Source organism: Passer montanus, unplaced genomic scaffold (assembly GCF_014805655.1).
Source record: "Passer montanus isolate IOZ18808 unplaced genomic scaffold, ASM1480565v1 scaffold53, whole genome shotgun sequence".
NCBI classification, from domain to species: Eukaryota; Metazoa; Chordata; class Aves; order Passeriformes; family Passeridae; genus Passer; species Passer montanus.
The window spans coordinates 4740863-4761805 of NW_024370263.1; the positions used below are offsets into that span (position 1 = coordinate 4740863).

A 20943-nucleotide genomic window follows, 5' to 3' on the forward strand; every position below is an offset into this window, starting at 1 on the left:
TGATATTCCAGGTTCCCTTGTCTGCTTGGAATCTGGAGTGATGACTCCTACTCCTCCAGGATGAAATGTTTAGGAAAAGTGTTTAGGAAATGTTAGGAAAATGTGTGGAGACATGGAATGATGATCTCCTGGGCCATTTCTGTGGAATCAGCACTTGAGGCCCTTCCCCTGCCATCACTAAGAGATTTAAGCATCATGCACAAGAGATTTAAACATTCCCTTTATTGGTCACACAGATTAAATTGAGGCCTTTAGAAAACAGTTAACCTGCAAATAAAATTACAGATCAGCTCATTCCTGTTTGCCAAGAGGCCGTGTGAGATCACAGACTCCTGCAGGCCCTGAGATCACAAGAATCAGCTGCTCGTTGTCAGGAGTACAGTGATTTCCTACACCCCTGTTTGTCCAGTGGAATTTTCCCAAAATCACCAAAGTGGGGTTGGATTTACAGCAGAGAATGTGCTCCTGAATGTCTCATATTTGGAATAAGGGGCTCCAGTTCCCCTGAATGGCTTTTCCTGAGGTAGGATCACAGACCCTTGAGTACAGCATTAATCAGCAGGGAATTTTCTCCAGCCTTTGTTTTCCTTTTCCTGACTTTACCTAGTGACTGCAACATTTCCAGGGGAGCTGGAAATTCTTTGGGCAGTCTGGGCATGGCAGTGGCTCCCAGTTTCCCCTGCCCAGCTGTGTTTGCTAAGCCCAGCAGGGAGATGCCCACGCTGCTGAGCTATTCCTGGCACACAGAGTCAGCAGGAGAGAGGAGCTGCACCACGGATGAGTAAGGAACACTTGGCTTATCCTCACAGGAGAGTGAGCCAGGCACTGTGCTGGGCTCACAACAGCCTTTGGATCTGAGGCTTCTCACCATCCAGTGCCCTGTCTGGGATGGTTTGTAAAGAGAAAAGACACGTGGTATGGGAAGATCAGCCAGGATGTATCTTCAGAACAGTGTGTTGGGTCCCCAACAGCATCCCTGAGCACCCCAAAAAGTCCTGCTGCTCCTCTGAGAAGCACAACCTTTCCCAAGCCAGGCCCTCTCTCTGAGCTGTGTCCCACAGCTGGGAGAAATGGGAAGCTGAGGGGCCTGTGGGAGTTTTAGGGACAAGAAGAGCTATTTTTTTATGCTCTCCGCTATATATAGAGTCTGGCAAGCCCACAGGGCTGGAACAAGTTGCCTTTGTTGCTAAAACATCGTTTGGAAAGGCCATTTTAGGCAAGGGCTGCTGTCTGGTGCCAGCTACACTAAGCAGGTGCTGCAGCCCTAGCTCTGTCCTGGCAGGAATGTCAGGAAAAGTGGAGTAAGCCAGGCACGTGCTCCCAGAGCTGCTGTTACCTCCCTGGGAGCCTCAGAGCTTCTTCCTACTAAGGAGCTTTTGCCTCCTGGGGGGGAGCCTGTAAATCTAATTACACACTGGGTGTTGGAGCAGCCAGCAGAGACCTCAGGTGTCCCCAGCTCCGTTTCAGACCCTGTCCCCTGGTGCAGATGAAGTGCAGGACTGTCCAGGCTTCAGCTGAACCCAGCCTGCCCTTTGCAGTCTGATCCCAGGCAGCACTTGGTGCACTTTGCCACGGGTGATTAGTCCATATTTGAAAGTCCTTCCTCCAGGCAGGTTGTGGAGGGAGTGGAACCATCTGGAAAACGGCAGCGACCTGGAAATGAGACGCTGAGAGCCAGAGCTGGGTGGAGCAGCCCGTGTGTGTATCCCTGTGCTGTTCCCATCCTTCTGCTGTGATTCCTAAGCCACTGTTGTCACATATTCCAGGGGAGCAGTGCTCACAGGCGGGGCCCTGGGAGGGTGCCCAGCTGCTGCTTCTCCTGCAGGATGCTCCCAAAGAGCCGGGCTGCTGCCATGGCACAGCCCCAGTGGATGGTGATCCCAAAGCCGCCGTGGCCGTAGTTGTGAATCACCTGGGGGAGAAGCACAGAATCCCAGCACGGGCTGGGGGGATCTCAAAGGTTGTCTTGTGCCATCCCCTGCTGTGGGCAGGGACATCTTCTACCAGCCCAGGTTGCTCCAAGCCCTGTCCAACAGATCTCTGAGCACTTCCAGGGATGGGGCAGCCACAACAATCATTTGTTTCAGTATCTCTGACATTTATCCCTGGGCTCAAAGATTCCCTCACTGTTGGTGGGGAGATGGAGAGAGGGATGATCACAGGAACAGGGCTTGTTTTCACTGCCCCAGGCACAATTAACACGGTGATTGATTACACTCAGCCCCCGGGTACCTCTGCCTGGCGATTCCCGAGGCGGATGCTCTCCCGCTCCAGCCGGACCGACGGCCGGGCTGGCCTCAGGCCGCTCCACGCCCCGACGATCTTCGACTTCTGGAAGCAAAACCAGCATTCCTTGGAATCCCACCTCTCAGCACCCTGAGATGAGCGGGGACAGGGGCTCCCCATCCTGCAGCAGCTCCAGGAGAACAATTTGGGATGGCAGTGCCAGCCTGGAGCTGAAGCAAATCCCTGTGCCAAAGCCCCACACCACCTTTCCTGCTAATCCAGGGAACAACAGCAGCCCTGGGAGTGGACACAACCCCGCCTCACCCCAAGCCACCCTCCTCTAAAGGTGTGGGGACAAAGGGCTGGAAACTTCCAAAGTTCTGGTTCTATTTTTTACCAGCTACATGAGTAATTATTGCCCCTACAAACCTTGTCTCGGTGCCAGCCCCAGCCCTGCCTGTCCCTCAGCCAGGTGGAAGAACCCCAGGTATCCATGATGGACACACACAAACCCTGGCTCAGGGAGACACCAAGCCCCTGTGGTTTGTCCCAGCACTCATTCCTGCATCCTGAGCCCCCCCAGCTCCCCGTGCCCCCTGCTGGCAGTCGGGTCACCCACCTGGAGAGGCGGGAGCAGCCGGCAGCAGCTGTCCCAGATGGATTGGTGATCCTTGGCACTGTTCTCCTCACTCCAGTTTCCGTGCTGGTAAACCCCTCCCAGGACTGTGAACTCGCTCCTGTACCAGGAGCCAAAGGAGACACATGGTGTGGCTTGTCCCCAGCTGTCCCCTGTGGGGCCACCACATGGAGAGACACTGTGTGAGTGTGATGTTGGATCCTGCTACACCCTGAGCCTGCAAAATATTCCTGTGGGAGAAGCTCCCACATGGAGCAGGCAGAGACAGGTGCCTGCACGTCTGCTCGTGAGAAAGTCACTCACTAAATCCTGTCAGCCCTTCCTTGTCTGGGCAAAGCAGACAGATAATTCCATCCTTATCAAACAGCTCTGCTCCTGCCTGGCTCAGGAAGAGCTGGAAGGAAAGGGATGGCTCTGGAGGGGAGCACAGAGATTGGTGCTGCTGCTGCCCCAAACCCTGTGGATTAACAGAGGACAAGAGGCAGGTTAAGGCTGAGGGGGGCCTGGAGGAATCTGTGCTGGCTGGACCCTTCCAAAACCTTGCTTGGTCATTGGGAAGCACAAAAGCAAAAGGAGGGACCTTCCAGGGCTGAGCTCTCCAGCCATTGTCACCTACCCTGGGATGATGTAGGGCGAGTTGTAGATCCCAGATTTCAGGTCGTGAGTGATGATGAAATGCTTCACCCACGGGGCCAGGACCTGGGAGATGAAGGGGAAGAATTCAGAGCTGGAGAGTGGGTGGCAGGCTCAGGGGACAGCGAGAGGGACACAAGGGTCCAGATATGGGACCCTCCCTTAGCTCAGTGTTCCCTGTGCTGGCTTCCCTGGGAAGATGGGAAAACAGAGTGCAGGTAGGGAGAAGCTTCCTACTCACCTGTGCTTCTCCAAATAACCACCATCTTCCCCCAAAGATTTTATGACTTTTTATGATCAGCATCGTGCCTCTGACCTCCCCCAGCCCTCACCCAATGGAGAAACAGGCTGAGGGCATGCCCACAGCTGAACCAGGAATGGGATCTGGTTGGTTCCACAGGAGCAGTGTCTGCTGGGAATCAGGACCTGATCCCAGCGTGGATCCAGCCACAAGCCCATGGTTTTCCCCAGAGGGCACAGACACTCCTCGTGGTAACAGATGGGTTTTTGGGAAGCCCCCAGGCCTGCCCCAGCTCACCTTGATGATCTGGCCCCGGCCAGGCTGCAGCTCTGGGTCGGGCTGCAGGTCCCCTGAGCGCATCCCACTGCAGTTCAGCACCACATCCACACCCTGGGAAAACAGCTGAGGAGAGAGGACACGGCTGCGAGCAGCACGTGGGGATGTTGCCACAGAGGCACAACATTCCTGCTTCCAAACAAGCCAAGTGCTCCTTCCAACAGTCAGGAAATGGATAAAGCACAAGGGCCAGATCCAGGGCACGGCTTCTTCCCCAGCCAGCTCCTGCTGACATCCCATGTGTGCCACCAAGCCATTCCAGGGAAAGCTGCCAATCCATGCTGGATAAATGCTCTACCCTGTCCTCTGTCAGCCATCCCTCAATACCCAAGACCTTTACCTAAGACCCTTTATCTTTCCTGGTAATTTTTTTTCCTGGATCCTGGCATGGTCTTGCTGCTGTTCCCTGGCCCATCACTCACACCAAGGAATATCCCAGAGCAGCACCTGCCTGCTGGATGCTGCTTCTCCACTCTGGGATGGGGCTGTGCCCTCTGCCCTGGCTCCACATCCCCACTCACCTCCTGGAAAGACTCAACCTTCTTATGGAAAAACTTCACTCCCCTCTGCGTCAGCCTGGGAAGCACAAGTTCATTTGTTACTGGCAAATTAAAAGCAAATGTTCAATGCCAGGACACCTGCTCAGCATTAGAAATTACAGGAATAAAACCAAGCCCCAAATTCTTCCAAAGCCAAAAGCCATTGGATGCAACTCCAAGTATCCCATTACTTTCATTTTTGTCATGCAAAAAATACTCTTCTGGGTTCACTGTTACCCCACTGGGGCATTAAACAGGACTTCCAGAGCCTCTTCCCTGCTTCCCAGGGATGCATCTGTGCCCACCCTATCCTGATGTGCAGGATGAGAATCCACACCTGCAGCCAGAGCAAACAGGAGCAGCTGCACTCACCTGTTGGTGAGCCAGGGCAGGTAACTCCTGCCCTCCAGCATCAGCGCCGTGTTGAACCAGCCATAGCTGAAACAGGAGGAGAGGAGGCTGGCAGGACCTGCAGGAGCCTCCTGCCCCAACATTCCTGACAGCCACTGTGCATCTGGGATCCCAATTCCCCCTGGGACCCTCCTCACGTCAGTGCATTATTTTTCCTCCCTTTTTACAGTATAAAACACCTTCTCCCCTATTTTGACATTGAGGTTTTCTCCCCTGTTTGACATTGAGGCAAGGTGAGGTAAGAGAGGAGCTGGAATGGTTTCTGTGCTGGGTGGCTGTTTTTTTGGCCATTTGAGCTGTTTCCTACTTATTTGAAGGGAAGCAGTTTCAAAGAAGTGAGGACGTTTCTACGCCTGCAGTTCCTTGTCCCACTGCCTCATGCCAGGGCTGTATTCAGGAGGCATCCAGGACTGTCCTACCCAAGTCTCCAAAAAACAAACTGAAAAATACCTGTAGCCAGGGAAGAGTTCGAGTTCTTTTGGTGTCAAGTTCCTGAATCCCAGGACAATGTTCTTCCAGCACGGGTCCTGAAGAGAAAGAGCTCTGAGACCATTAATGAGCTGGGATCACCGTGGGACAGGAGCTGTGGGGGGATCATGGGGCACATCCCATGGGACACAGCCCATCCCAGAGGAACACAGCTGGATGTGCAGCTGCCAGCACAGCTGGACAGGCTCTGTCACTCCCACTCTCCTAGTGGATCCTCACACCAATATTGCCTCGGGAGCACAGAAAACACCATGTCACAGGGAAAACTTGGAAATATTGGGAAGCCCTGGCTGGGAGAAGCACAGCCCTGCCCACAGCAGGCACCTGCTGGGCTGAAACCCTTCCCAGCCCTGCTGTGCCCTGCTCCTTACCGGCGCCGGCTCCGTGAACAGGTTGTAGCCAGAAATGAGGAAAAGTCCCATTTCCTTGGCTGCTGGGGAGTGCAGCTGCCCGAGGAGGTAATCAAACGTCTCTTTATTCCAGAGCCTGCGATGAGAATGGGACAGTGGTGGCTCTGCCAGCCCCACGGAGCTGTGCCAGGGCAGCTGATGGCACACAGGGAGAGGGGCAGGCACCATCCTCCTCCTCCTCCTCGTGCCTTACGTCTCCTGCAGGTTGCCGTGGTCACTCAGGTAGGGCTGCCACAGCCCGGCCGCCCCATCGCTGGTGGTGTGGGGGCTGAAGTGGTCGGCGTAGACCTCCAGCTGCAGGGAGGGCAGCAGGCTGTGGAACTGCTCATGGATGCACAGAGCGCTGGAGAGCCCGATGACCCCGGCGCCGATGACGGCCACACGCATGGCTCCGGCTCCCAGGGCAGAGCTGGGGCTGCTGGACAAGCTGGGGACACCACGGGGGAACTTCAGCTCCTGCAGGAGCCTCAGCTCCGCTGCCAGAGCAGCAGGGAGGCGCCGAGATCCTCGTGAGTGCTCTTCTTGTAAAGCTCCCAGCCCTCCTCAAGCTCTGATGCAGGAATCAGGCGTGGGGAGTTGTGGTTCCCCACAGTGGCTGGGGAATGTGTCTCCACCCCTGGCTGTGCCACAGAAAAGCTGCAGCTCGGCTGGCATGGCTGCACTGCTCACCTGGCACAAGGAGCTCCAGGTGTGTCCTGCCCCAGGGATCCTCCTCTGTGTCCCTGAGCAGCCAGGGAGGTGCTGGAGCTCCCACCACAGAGGGACACTGTGACCCCCCACTCCCAGTGACCCAGCCCTGCTCTGGGCAGCTCACAATCCTTCCCAGCCACTGGCACGGGCTGGAGGCAAGAGGTGGGCACAGGTAAAAAAGGTGGGAAGCAGCAGGCTTTTCCCAGGGAGCAATGCCAGGTGATGAGTGCAAGCTTGGAGCCTCACACCATTGTCCCCCACAGGGCTGCACGTGAGGGTGGCTGTGCCACCACCCCAAACCCTTCCAGGCACAGCTGGGAGAAGGCTGTGGGTAAATTCTGGCTGCAAATCACAGAATCCCAGAATCACAGGATATCACAGAATTACAGAATCACACAGAATCACTGGGTTAGAAGAGACCTTTCAGATCATCGAGTCCAACCCAGCCCCAGCAGCTCAACTGAACCCTGGCCCCCAGTGCCACATCCAGGCTTTGTTAAACCCAGGGATGGTGACTGCACCACCTCCCCGGGCAGCCATTCCTGAACTTTATCACTCTTTCCATAAAAAAATTTTTCCTAATATCCAACCTATATTTCCCTTGGCACAGCTGCAGGCTGAGTCCTCTGGTTCTGTCAGTTCCTGGAGACAGAGCCCAGCCCCAGCTGAGCACAGGCACCTTTCAGGAGCTGTGCAGAGTGAGGAGGGCACCCCTGAGTCTCCTTTTCTCCAGGCTGAGCACCCCCAGCTCCCTCAGCCATTCCTCACAGGACTTGTGTTCCAGGCCCCTCACCAGCCCTGTTGCCCTCCTCGGGATGTGCTCAAGACCCCCAGTGCCCTTCCCAAACTGAAGGGCCAGGACTGGACACAGCTGCAGCCCCCTCCATCCTCTGGCTCCCTGCTGACAGCGCTTTCCTGCCTTGGAAAAGCCCTGTGGTCACTGCCTGTGCAGGGAGTGGACAAACACCAGTTTGGGGAAGGGCTAGGGTACAGATCCTTGCCTGGTTCTGAGAGCAGGAATAAATCCCAGCCTGCAGGGTTTTTTTTTTGGACAAGGTGAAGTCCAGCATCTCTGCTGTGACAACAGGGGGATGGCATTTGCCAGGATGGAGGGATGAGTCATTGGAATGGCACAGTGGGAGCTGCTTCCCATCTGCCATGGTTTTATAACCCTCAGGAACCCGGGTCACCTCCTCCACCAGGGACAGGGACTTGCCCCAGCTGCCCCTGCAGCGCCAGCTGAGGAGGATCTGCCAAAAAATAACAAAAATACACATTTTCCACCAGTTTACCTTTGGAGTGTGGGGTCCCCGGAGCAGTCACTGCCGTGTCCAGAGGCTTCAGAGCCAGAATTGTTGTTACAGCCCAGCAGGGCAAGGTCTGAGTGTCCAGGGCAGCAGGGCCAAAGTTTGCTCTCGCTCTGGGAGGTGGAGTTCCCACGTGATGCCACTGGCAGGAGGCCCCAGAGTCGAGGAAAACGGGGTCACCACCATGGGTGGCAAAAAGCCACCCCTGCCTCTTGTCTCCATGGTGACCACTGGCAGACCAGGACACAGGGATGTGTTTCGTGGCCATGGTCCTGGGGGTCTTTTCCCGCAGCAATGACTCTATGACTTCCCAGGGTCTGGATTTGCAGAATCCCTTAGACTGGAAAAGACGACTGAGGTCAACCTTTGACTGACACCATCTTGTCAACTACACCACAGCACTAATGTCACATCCAGTTGCTTCTTGAACACAAGATTCCTGTGGGATCTGGAAAAATTGAGTGCTTCTGGCTCAGTTTTCGAATAGGAAGAGAGGCTGAGGGCATCGGGATTGTTCAGCCTGGAAAAGAGAAGGCTTTGGAGGCACCTAATGGTGGCATTCCAGTACCTGAGGGCAGCCTGATGGGAAAATAGAGAGTGACTATTTACAAGGGCCTGGAGTGACGGGAGGAGGGGGAATGCCAGAGGGCAGGGTTAGATGGGATCCTCCCTGTGAGGCTGGGCAGGCCCTGGCTCAGGCCGCCCAGAGAAGCTGTGGCTGCCGCATCCCGGGAAGCGTCCCAGGCCATGTCGGACAGGGTTTGGAGCAGCCTGGTCTGGCGGAAGGTGCCCCTGCCATGGAATGGGATTTGGGGTGGGAATGGCCGGGAAGCCCCGCCCACCAAAATAAACCACGCCTACTACAGCGAGGGAGCCACGCCCACACGTCGGAGCTCCGCCCCTTCAAGCCCCGCCCGTTCCCTCGCAGGCCCCGCCCCGGCCCCGCCCCTTCCCGGCGTGAGGGGGAGGCGGCCGCGGCCCCGCAGCTGCAGCCATGGCGCTGGTCACCCTGCAGCGCTCGCCGACCCCCAGCGCCGCCTCCTCGGCCAGCACGAGCGAGGTGAGCCGTGACGGGATGGGCAGGGGCGGGGAGGGAAGGGGACAGTGAGCCCCGCGGGCGGCGGCGGCGGATGGGGAGCGGGGAGGGGCGGGGTGAGGCCCCGCCGCTCGGGGCCAGGCCCCTGCAGCCCCCCCAGCATCCCGTAACCCAGAGCTTGTGGCTCCGCCACCCTCACAGACCAAGGTTCCTCATGGTCCGGCTCTGGCCCTTCACAGCTTTCCCCCTCCAGCCCCTGGTTCCACCCCCTCGCGGCCCCTTGGCCCTCCGCAGCCACTTGTGCCCTGTCTTCATCCCCTCGCAGTCCCCATGGCCTGACTGCCCACAGCCCCTGGCACCAGCTCAGCCCCTCACAGTCTCCCCAGGCCCTGGTTTCGTGCCCTTCACAGGCTCTGGTCCCTCATGCTCCCAGCCCTACAGTCCCCTGGTCCCCCATAGCCCCTTCCCCCAGCCTTCCTCCCATCACAGCCCCGGTGGCCCTGAGCCCCACAACCCCCACCGCTCCCGGGCCAGCTCAGCCCCTCACAGCCCTCAGCCATGCCATCCCTTCTGGGGATGCTGCCCAGCCCCATTGATGCTGCCAGGCTGAGCCAGGCCTGGGTCTGTGCTGCCATCCCCACAGACACAGCCCCATTCCCCTGTGGCTGTCCCTCATTCCAGCCCTCAGCTGGCAGGGAGCCTGAGCTCCCTAAACCCTGGGGCAGCCTTCTTCACATCTCTCTTGCCAGGTAAATCTCTGGGCAGAGTGCTGGGCCTGTCTTTGTGGAGCAGCTGTGCTGGCCCATGTCCCTGCTTGGCATCCCAGAGCTGCCACCACCTCCTGCCCCAGGGATGCTCTGCTTTTCCCTGTGTTATCCCACCTGCTGCAGCCTCTGCCCCTCAGGGAGCTCACGCCAGCCCTTCCCCAAGGTGACCATTGTCAGTTCTCCAGGAGCAGCTCCCATCCTGCTCCACCCTGTACCTGTGCCACTCCTCACACCCCCACCATGCTGCTGCCCTGTCCTTCTCCCAGCTCTGCTGCTCCAGGACCTGCCACTTCACCTGCCCCACGGTGCCATCCGTGTCCTGCTGGCCTGGCACTCTGCGTGTGCCAGCTCTGCTGTGCCCCAGAAATGCCCTCTCCTACCTCTGCCCAGCCCACACAGCTCCCACGTGCCATCCAAACACAGCTGCACCTCCACCCTCTCTTTCTTCTCCCTTTTTCCCTCCCAATCCATGTCCTTTGTGACCCTCAAAGACAGGCCTGCTGTTTCTCTGCACACCCTCCCCGTGCATCCCTCTCCCCCCACGCTTCTTTCCTTTGATGTTCACTGCCCTTGGCTTCGCTCTGTCCCCACTCCTGCCAGGTAAACAATCCTATTTGTCACCTGTCAGGTCCCTGTGACTCCCCCGATTAGCTGGTCTGAGGGGGGAGCAGGAGGGGGGAGCCACAAAGCTCCCGGGCTCTCCCTGGCCCCAGGGGGGTCCCTGGCTGCAGGGACACAGTTTGGGCCACACTGTGCCAGCTGAGGAACTTGGAGATGTGAGCTGCGCTTTTCTGAGGAGTTTTCAGAAGGAATTTTGTGGGATCTGGTTTAGGCAGAGTCTTAAACAAGACCTAGTGGCCACCCAATCTGGAGTGATGAAAATGAGCTGTAACCCAGAGCAGGCAGTGGAATTAGACTGGATTTAACTGGTGCAGGTGGGAGAGGAGTCAAAGCAGGCCTTGCCATGTACATCTGTCCTAGGCATTGCTTTGTGTCAGGGCTGCTGCTAGTGGTTGTATTTTCTGTGAGGTGACTAGAATTCTCCTTTTTCCTCCCAAAAATGCTGCCCAAACTTGTCACCAGGTGTTGTCCATGGCACTTTTGCTACCAGTACCCACAGCTCAGCTGTGCTGTGGTGGCTCTCAAAGGAAGGCATTGAGTCCTGTAGGAATGGTCTCTTCTGGCATGAAATACAATAAAATTGTGATTTCCAGATTCAGCATGTTGTTTTTTGCAAAGTTAATTTAAAGAAAGATCCTATCAAAAACTGCCAGACTGGTCCTGTTCTTTTAAGGATCTTTCTTGCAAGGAAAACCAGGGTTCATTTGGGCTTTTAGCTGAACAATTACTAGAAGATACTTTAATGGGAAATGATGACCACATATCCCTGCTAATTGTGACTGTGCTACTGTGGCCTCTCCTAACTCAGGAGCCCAAAGGAATTTATAAAATGGATGCTGCTGCCTTGACATAGTGAGCCATAAATTCTTAGGACAGAGTGGTTCACACACACTGGCAAACTTGCACTGCTTGTGGTTCTCCCTTCCACACACCTCCCTCTCCCTGTGCTCCTTCAGTGGCCACGCTCAGCACAGTCCCAGGGAGGGACAGGCAGTGCCTGGTGGGGTCTGGCCATGGTGGGACGAGCAGCTGCAGCCCCACAGCCTCCCCACAGTGAGTGGTGCCCCCCAAACCCTGCCAGCACCCAGGGGTGCCCTGAGCAGGACAGGGCGGGAGGGCTCGGCGTGGCAGCCTGCTGCTGCCTTCCTTTGGTTTGCCTGCAGGTTTTTGTAGAAAATACAGGGAAAGTCAGCTTTGGGAACAGCTCAGCTCCTGCAGGAGAGGAGCCCACAGCAGCTCCAGGCCCAGCCCTGCTGCTGAGCCCCAGCTGACGACATCCAAGAGTCATCATCCTCACAGTCACGTTTGTTTAAAAAGGAAAAAAAGTTTTTGTGCCCTTTGTTGCTACGTGACGGCCCCAAACAAACAGGAGGGTGACCCTGCAAAGGTCCCAAACCTGCCAGACCTCCAGACCTCCCCAGGGCTGGGGGATCTGCCCGTGGGGGCACTGGAACTCGGGGTGCTCTGGGGCCCTGCCTGCAGCCCAGCTCTGCACTGTAAACAGACTAAAAATAGCCATGGTATGCTCCTCACCCTCTGCTGGGTCAGTCAGGACAGCCTTGTGCATCTCCCTTCCTCCAAATGGCCACAGTTCCAATATCCGGCCTCTGCTCTTGCATTTGCAGGATTTTTTCCCCCGGCTTTACTTGGTTCTCACAGATTGTCAGCAGAGCAGCTCCTGTGCCCTGCAGCCTCCCAAATGCCAGCTTGAGAGGATGGGGGGTAATCCAGGTCCCCTCATCCCTCCAAAGCTCCAGTCCTGAACATTTGAAATGATGTAATTTGCTTATTTTTAACTTGTACAAAACCACCTAGAAACAAGTAACTCTTACAGGGACCCTTATTTCATGTGGTTTTTGAGCAATGCTGTAGGAAATACCAGGATGTTCCCCAAGTATCAGCACTGATGGAGCCTGATTCCTGCAGGGCTTTGTCCCTCCAGCTTTGTCAGGATCGGGTGTGTTGTGAGTGTGAAGGATTTCATGTAAGGTCCCTGCTTTGCTTTTTGAGCCCAGATCATCTCCGCAGCACAGCCCTGCTCTCCAAGGGGATGCTCCCAGCCCTTTCTCCTCTGTACTCATGCAGGACCAAAGCAGAACTATCTCAGAGCCTGTTGTTTTGGTTTCTTTTTTTTTGTCAGCTCTGGATGCAATTAGCCCCAGCTCTGCTTTTCTCTAATAAGGAATTTTGATAGAAGCTACTAGGGAAGTTGAAGGGGCTGACTGGAAAGTGTGATTCTGTGAAAATGCTTGGGTTTGGAAGCAGGCTGAGGTCACACTCCTCTTTTGAGGAGACTCAATAAAGTGTAGTGTCACCTGAGCAGCCAGATTTGCTTCCAGGGGGGCTTTCCCCAAGTGCCTGGTGCAAAAGTGCCCCTTTTAATCCACACCTGCCCCCAAAGCAGCGTGTTCCCCAGGCAGGCAGAGGACGTGCATTGTCCCAGCCTGGGGACACGTGTGCCAGCACCAGGTGGACGTGGCCTCCTTGTCCTGCCGGTGTCATCCCTGAGCTGCACACCAGGTGCTGGAGCTGGGACAGTCCCAGGGAGCACTTTTGGCTGTGTCCTGGTGCCTGGGACACCCCGAGTGCCAGTTACTTGTGCCCAGGCGTGGCTGCCAGCTGCAGCCCTGACGTGTGTGCGCAGTGGCAGCGAGGTGTGCGCGGTGACGTCGGGGCTGGCGCTCTCAAAGCGCTGCAGGACCAGCTTGCAGGATTAGGACCTAATAGCTTTAAAATCCCCGTGAGCCCCTTTGTCACCCGGCGCCGGGTGCTGGTGCCATACAGGACTAGGGAGTCTCGTTTATCCCTGGCCCAGGGAAGAAAAGCCCCGTGGAAAACAGCCCCTCACACCCTGTTGCTGCAGGGATTTTATTTCAAGGTGTCATGTGCAAACATCCAAGGTGTAACTCTCTTGTATCCTTTCCTCCCCTCAGGCGGAGGCCGGCAGTGATGAAGAGCGTAGACTAAATGTGAGGTAAGCTGCACTTTTGGGCTCTAAGTTCCCACTGTTGTTATCCTGATCCCCACAAAGGTCCCCTTGCCTGGAGGGGATGGCCTTGTCTGCAGAGAGCTGAACCTGGGGATGCTCTCTTCCTCAGCAGTTTTGAGATAAGTGTTGAATGAGATGAAAGAATAAAAGAGAGTTTGTGATCCTTTTTCCACTCCTGAGAAGACACTGGAAAATTACTGGTCAGCTCTGGCCACAGCACTTCAGTGTTATCACAGCATCTCTGGCTCTGCTGTTGCTCCCTGAGGCTGGGGCTCCACTCAGGAAGGGGGCTGTGCTCCCAGGAGGAAGAGGGGAGAGCTCTGCTCATTCCTGGGTTTATTTACCAGGAATTTGCCTCCTTGGGGTCGTGCAGAGCCACTGTGTTCATGTCAGGGTAAGAAAGGGCTGAGCTGTCCTGCCAGAGAAGAGAGAGGCTCCTCTTGCTGACATTGTGCAGATCTAAAGTGGTGACACAAGCTCATGTGCTGGGGCCCTGGCTAATGGGCTCTGAGTAATGCTGTGGCTGGTTCACTCTAAGCCTGGCTCTTGCAGGCAGCTCTTACCCTCCAACCTGTAAAGCACAGCCCAGGGGAGCAGTGTGAAGGCACAGCAGTGGTTCAGCACTCAGTCTCTTCTCCTTGTCCCTCCTTCCTGCTTTCCTTATCCTGGCTTCAGGAAAAGCAAAGCTGCTCGTGCTGCTGCTTGGACTGTGTCTGCCCTGCTAGTGAAGTCAGAGGCCAGAAAGCAGGGCTGCTCGTGGACAGAGAAGGAAGTTGTTGGACTGTTTTGTTTCTGAGTTCTGGGATGGTGTCTCCTGGCTGCAGCCTGCCTGGGAGGCCTGGAATTCCATGGCTGTCCTGTCTGCACACACATGGGTTGCAGACAGAAGTGCTGTGTGTCTGCTCTCCTGTGTGTATGGGCATTTCTTGGCTGTCTCTAATGACATTTGAGAGTTGACTGTGTGGGGAATGGATTTTGTATTGATGAAATCAAAATTCAGGGCTCCTTGTTCTGCTCCTTGTACAATGCAAGGCCCCACCAGGAGCCTGCTGAAGCCATGAACAGCCACACAACCCTAATTCTTGTTCTTTTCCCCATGTGGTATCAAACAGCAACATGTAACCAAGCAGGATGGCAGCCTCCTCTTTTGTATATATAGTTGTGAGCTGAAAGAGAAAATACAGCTTTATCCTCTTCACTGCAAATGTTCTCACTGTACAGACAAATCCTGGTGAAATCCTTGGATTTGGTAACCAAGCAGGATGGCAGCCTCCTCTTTTGGATATATAGTTGTGAGCTGAAAGAGAAAATACAGCGTTATCCTCTTCACTGCAAATGTTCTCACTGTACAAATAAATCTTTGGATTTCTGGCCACCTTTGGTCTGTCTGGCCTCTTTGCAAGCCAGGCATGTGCATCCACCACTGACCAGAGCCTCCAGGAGTGTAGATGCACTTAGCCCAGGCTTAAAGGCTGGTGCTTTTCTCCTGACTGTTGAAAAACGCTGCAGCACTGACGTTGGACACTGAGATCCCATGAGCTTCCTGTGTCCTTCAGTCTCCTGGGGCTGCTCTTCCGTATACGATTGTCAGGATAAGAATCTGGTAATTAAATAGCCAGACAGACCTCGAGAATCAGATGGCTCTCACGCACAGCCTCTGCTGTCCTCAGGGGGAAACACTGCCAAGAGCTGCAGGAAATATGCAGACATAACACAGATGATGAATGGAGCTGCTCTTGGTTTGGTGGGTCGATCCTGTCCCCTTCCCCCTGGCTGCTGTCCCCTTCCCTGCTCTGGTTCAGTCTGCTGAGACTCTGCCCAGTGCCCAGGGGGTGGCAGAATTGTTCAACTTCATTGTGCTGCTGCTTCTCTGAAAAATCCCTGCAGGATGGGCTGTGCTGGTGTTTGTGCCTCCTTCAGTCCTGGTCTGAACGTCACCAGCCTTGGTGACAGCTGGGCTTTGTCACATGTGCTTTGAGCACAGGGGTCAGCAGCCCAGCCCCTGGCTCTGCAGACTTTGGCGATCTAAGGGTGAAGGAAAAGGAAAGGATTGTTGGAAACATGTCCCCAGCATGCTGCCAGCTCAAGCTGTGTTTCATCAATACAGGATGCCTGTGCTAGTACACATTTATGACATAATGTATTCATCTGCCTGGTGAACAATTATTTTTGTTCATTCCAAAACATGCTGGGATTTTCATTTGAGGTTGCATAGTTGGATCTGGTTCCATGAGCCATCTGATTGTTTTCTTGGAGGAACAGGTCTGTATCGTGGTTTTGCACCCAGCCACGTCTTGCTGCTCCCTGGTCATCCTTCCTTATGGTTTCTGTCATTCCAAAATGCTGTTCTTTCTCCTTGGAACAGCTTCTATCCCAGAAAAGACCAAGGGGACATGCTCTAGGTTCAAAGATATTGCTGCTATCTGCATTTTCTTAGACATTAATCTGCTTTAAGTCATCTTGTTCTCTTACCAAAAATTTTGTGGAAGCTTTGACAATGTAACATCCACACTGCTCCCAGCAGGCAGCCAGGAGTTTGTATTGCTCCCTGAGGAAAAAGACTCAGAGCAGAAGGAAAAGTAAGAGATCTGAGAGCCCTGTTGGGCTCAGTGCAGCCAGAAGCTGCACATCTGAGCTGTTATCAGTGTCTGCTCAAACCTTCCCTCCTGGATAACCACCGGGAGATGCTGTGGCTTGATCCCTTTTTTCCCCTATTGGTGCAGTGTACCCACAGCTCACCCAAATCTTTGTCAAACTGCTGTCAGGGCTAGGCCAAGCTCATGGGAGGATGTGTTAGCCTGGACTTAAGCACAGCCTTAAGGTCTCTGAGATCGAGTTCCATGCGAGCCTCATGCGTGCCGTGCCTGTGGCCTTATCTCAGCCCCAGATCCTGCTGCTCCAGCTCGAGCAAACCCTGAGGAGATGCTATCGAGGAGGAGGCAGAGCAGAGCCCAGCTCTTTCCCAGCTGCCTGCTCTGGCACAGGGCTGCATGTGCAGTTTTTCCTTTTTGGTGTGACCCAGTTGATTCTCTCTCCTGGCCGTGTGCTGGCTCTGTCACACCGAGGCAGAGGAGATGTTGTACAACCCAGATCGCTCTGTGAGTGTTGGCTGATTCTCAGATGTGGTTGGCAAACACAGCAAAGATAATCACTGGTTTTAATTACAAATATAAATAGGTTTGTTTAGCCAGTCATTCTGTAATCTTTGCCATTATTGGCTTTCCAATCACAGCCTGAATGCAGCGCCGGGTGAATGTTTTCAGGCACCTTCTGCAGAGATAGAGGTTGAACCACTGCAGAAGGGCCTGGAAGTTAGTTATCTCCAGGCTCTGATCAAGCCTGAAGATGGCTGTGGAAAGAATTGTTCTTGTTGGGCTCCTCTAAACCGAATTTTAAGAGCTGGCAAGAGGAGCTGTGGGAGGTAGAGGTTTTCAGGGTTGGGCTTGTGTATATTTGCAGATCAGTGATCAACAGGAGGAGTTGTTGGTGCAGACAGACTCTTAACAGAGCAACTGCAGGTTTAGGTTGGATATCAGGGAAAATTCCCTCATGGAAAGAGTTGCAAGCGTTGGAACAGGGTTCCCAGGGCAGTGATGGACTCCTCATCCCTGGAGGAATCGAAAAGTTGTGTGGATGTGGCACTTGGGGACATTGTTTAGTGATGGCCTTGGCAAAGCTGCAGGAACAGCAGGACTTGATCTTGGAAGTCTTTTCCAACCTAAATAATTCCATGATCATCCCTCTGGCACATACCACAGGACACCCTTGTATCTTATATCACATATGTATATGTTTTATACACTTGACTTACTTTTCATGTCTATTATATTTTAGTGCACCAAAATTATCTTTTAGCACCTTGATCCTTAATTTCTTTAGGGATTTAGGAGCGTGTTTTGCTGGAGCAGCACTGAGTGAACACCTTGTACCCACAGCCATGTTCACAGTGCCAGGCAGGCACTTGGGGCAGGGGGAACACGGGGGCAGCTGCCTTGAGGATTTATTTGTGGGGACAGCAGCTCATTACAGCCTTGACAAGTCCTGCTGGCTGCAGATTGATTGTGTCCCGGGGAGCTGGTGGGAGATCTCGGGGCAGAAGTTGCTGACTTCATGAAGTGTTCAAAACAGGACGCTGAATCACATCCTGGCCGCGGCAGCATCCTGCCTTAGCGTGCTCCGGACAATGGGGAGGCCCCGGCCCGGCCCGGCCCCCGCGGCAGCTCTCAGCCCGGAGGCGTGGCCCTGCCGGCTCAGGAAGGTGTAATTAGACCTTCACATTTTGTGGATGTTCAAAGGCCACAGAGCTGAGGACACGTTCACTTATTTGACACTTATTTAAGGTCTGGCCTTTCCAGGAAACCGTTGTTGACTTGAAGTTGAGCAATATGAGGAGTTTACTTGGATGTAGGTAGAGCAACAGCAGGAGTGCTGCCAATTTAAGGATGTGATGATCAGACTCTTTTGGAATTGCATCTAAATCTTTTTGGGTTTTTTTTTTCTTCCATGAAACCTCAGCAGTTTGGCAGAACCCAAACCATGAGGCCCTGTTATCAGAGGTGCTGGCTGTGCACTGAGCACTTGTCCCTGTAAAAGGCCTGTGTGGTCACTGTTTATTTAGGTGTTAGAGCTGGGTCAGAACAATATTTTGGTTTCAAATGCCTCTAGATTTTAAATATCTTAATCTTTGATAATTGTCTGCCAAGATCTGTGAGTCAGGCATTTCTCATACAAATCAGAGCTGTGCTCTGCCTGGCAAGTGTTCCTAAGATGTTTTTGCAATGGGCAATGGACACAACACCTTCCTAGGCCTGGTTTTACTTCTAATGAAGAGTGTTGAGATTATTTCCTGAGAGCACTGATTTTTTTTTTTTCTCCCCAAACATTTACACATCCCTTTGCAACATCCCATTTAAATCCCTGATGCAGAATCACTTTACCACTGCACAAAAATAAGCCCAGATTCAAACAGATTAGGGTGCACAACACATCCATTAGTTGTTTAGGTTTATCTGGGATCAGGACTCTCCTCTACAGGGCTTGTCTGCCCCCTCTGAAAATTTTAGTTTCTTGAAGAAATCCTTGCTGCAAGAACTGCTGGTGAAGGAAACCTTCATATCAGGGACCAAGTCAGCCAGAAATGCAGGGAATGGGACAAAACGTCCTGTTCAGATTTCCCAAAAGCTGCCAGGTTCCTTGTTTGTTCTGTCTGCCATCCAAATGGTCACATCCAACCCTGTCCAACACTTGCATCCCAGTGGAGACTGCTGCCCATGGCTTGGCATCTCCCTCCCAGCCCTGCAAAACATCCTGAACTCCAGCTGTCTGCTTCCTCTGCAACACCATCCTGCTTGGAAAAGATGGCCTTGGAGTGGAGGGGGAAAAGAAGGATGATCCTGGGGTTTTACCACCACTTTTCCATTGTGAGTGAGCTTTGCCCCTGCTTGGCACTCTCCTGATTTTGGGAATGCTGGCTGTGTACCCTCAGGGAGCAGGAAAGGCAGGCTGCAGTCTAGTCAAGCACTCGAGGTGTCAGGGCTGAGCCAGAACTCTTCTCACTCTGCTCTCACCGCGCGTGATCCGCCTGGATTTATTTTGTTTTGTTTTTCCACATTACCAATGTGTCAAGTACTCCCTGGTCTCTGCTGCCTTTTTTGGAGCCGTTCTGAAACCTGGCAGCTCAGCTGGTTTTTGGGTTGCTGTGCCACCAAGATTCCCAGCCATGCTTCCGATGCCATTGTCTGTGTCCTGGCTGACCTTCGCTCGCACCGCTTGGGAGCTGCTCCCTTAATCCTTCAAGCTGTTTTTCACCTTCCTTTTCTTTTCCAGCGGCGCCGTTGGAGAGTTTCCACTTGTTTCTCTGGGAGACACTGCTGAGTGGGTGAAGTGGGGTGACTTAATAAAATAGTTCCAAGGATTGAAACAATGGGCTGACAGGAGGAATGCAGGAGGATGGGCCCGTGTGCTGACAGCTCGGCTGGGAGGAGGACAGGAGCAGGATCAGCTCCTGCTGGCAGTGCGGGTGGAGGCTCTGCCTCTGGCGTGCCCTCCATGGTGGGTGTCATCCCACCTCTCCTTCAGCTTGGACACTGCTCTGGGACAGCTCCAGGGCTTGTGGCCTGGCTCCCCCCTTACCTGTGGTCATGGAACAGCAATGGCAGGAGCATGGCAGCACCCAGAACAGTCACTTGTAGGAAAACACAGGGAGAGAGTGTTTTGGGAATAGCCAGCTTCCCTCAGAGCACCAGGGAAATCAGTGTTGTTGCTGATGCTGGGGTCTCTGTGTGTTCCCCTGTGCCAGCTGCTGCTTTCCCAAGCCTTGTCCTCCAAGTCCATGACTCCAGGTGAGGGTGAGTTGCTGTGTGGAGCAGCTCTGCTCAGCCCCCACAGCAGGGAGGTGGCCCTGGGGTGGGCACGGCGGGCTGGGGACAGTCCAGGGCATGCACTGGGGACACCAGTAGGGTTAATACTCCTCTTCCTAGCAGCTCGTGCAGGCTGAGGTTTGGAGAGGATCTGGCCTGGCCTCCTGAGACAGTGACTGTCACCAAGATGACATCGTGTTTCAGTGGGAATGTCAGAAATGCTCCTTGGGATTCAGACTGAGTTCCAAGCCCGTGGCGTAGCTGGGTGATGCTGGGATCAGCCTCGTGCCTTTTTGAACTCTGCGATTAATGGGATGAGCAGAAAGGATTTCTTTTTCCTTGTGAAACAATCTCTTATTTTATTTGGCTTTTCACCATGCAAGTACTAGGGATTCCTAGAATTTTCTCATTCCTGGCTGTTTGGGAGCAGTTCTGTCAATTTACTTTGCGAAAGTCTGCTGGAATGGGGAATGATCCTGCTAATTTGTTTGTTTCCCTCTTCCTGCCCTTTCTCTTGGAGGGTTTATCCCAGCTGCTCCTGGCTTGTCTGCAGGCACAGCCTGGATCCTGGGGTTGCCCCCAGGGTGGGATACTCAGAGCTGAGCTGGTTCTGCTCTGTGCAGATCTGGATCTGTGCTGATCACTGCTCCAGCCCAGTGCATCCCAGGAGTGGCTGGAGGGACATCATCAGCAGTCTATTTCTGTTGGGAAATTGGCTTTTGTGGGATTCATGATTGATTTAATTTTTCTCTTTTTGCCCTTTGTGCCAGAGGAGCGTTTGTGTGTGAATGGCCTGCAGTGTCTGCAGCCCTGTCAGCATTCCTGCTGGGATGTGGCCCACGATCCCCACGCCTCCGAGCCCAACAATGCACACTCACACTCCCCTTGCTCCCTGCTCTGCTGAGAACAGCAAAGCCTGTTGAGTTTTTTGGTCTCCCCAGCATCTCACTTCCTTCAAAATACATGGGAGAGAGGTTTGCTCCTGCAGGGAAGCTTTATAAACTGCCCCCACCACAGCTGGAGCTGCTGCCTGGCCCCTTCCTGGCACAGAGATGCCCTGGCTGTGTCTGAGGAAGGGGAGATGTTCTTGGGAACCTGCAGCCCACATTTTGCTTTTCTTCTGGGGGTGACTTGTCTTCAGCTCAGGAGGGAATGGTGCCTTTGGGTGTGGAAGTCACGGGTATGGAAAGAGCTTTCCTGCCTTGCATTTCTGGTAATAAAAACATCTCAGTCCTGAGCAGATCTCTCTGAC

The 20943-nt window shown here is 54.1% G+C and overlaps 2 protein-coding genes across 3 annotated transcripts in view; one reads left to right on the plus strand and one right to left on the minus strand.

Moving 5' to 3' along the window:
- Positions 1 to 200: 200 nt before the first annotated feature.
- DAO (D-amino acid oxidase) lies at positions 201 to 8043 on the minus strand. Its single transcript, XM_039724878.1, has 11 exons — positions 7905 to 8043; positions 6116 to 6349; positions 5884 to 5998; positions 5474 to 5550; positions 4985 to 5050; positions 4595 to 4649; positions 4035 to 4139; positions 3480 to 3562; positions 2846 to 2963; positions 2233 to 2331; positions 201 to 1912 (listed from the first exon to the last, which is right to left on the minus strand). Exons 2-11 carry the CDS (start codon positions 6307 to 6309, stop codon positions 1778 to 1780), a joined length of 1047 nt encoding a protein of 348 aa, XP_039580812.1. The 5' UTR covers positions 6310 to 6349; positions 7905 to 8043; the 3' UTR covers positions 201 to 1777.
- An 818-nt stretch (positions 8044 to 8861) lies between these two features.
- The window catches only part of SSH1 (slingshot protein phosphatase 1), a 32571-nt gene continuing 20489 nt past the window's right edge, over positions 8862 to 20943 (plus strand). The window contains exons 1-2 of one of the 2 annotated variants that reach the window (XM_039724424.1): positions 8862 to 8979; positions 13277 to 13317. In XM_039724424.1, coding sequence (XP_039580358.1) covers positions 8914 to 8979; positions 13277 to 13317 — 107 coding nt within the window. In that variant the 5' untranslated portion in view covers positions 8862 to 8913. Of the gene's footprint in view, positions 8980 to 13276; positions 13318 to 20943 lie in introns of those variants that run through there. The other variant, XM_039724425.1, reaches the window with a different exon arrangement.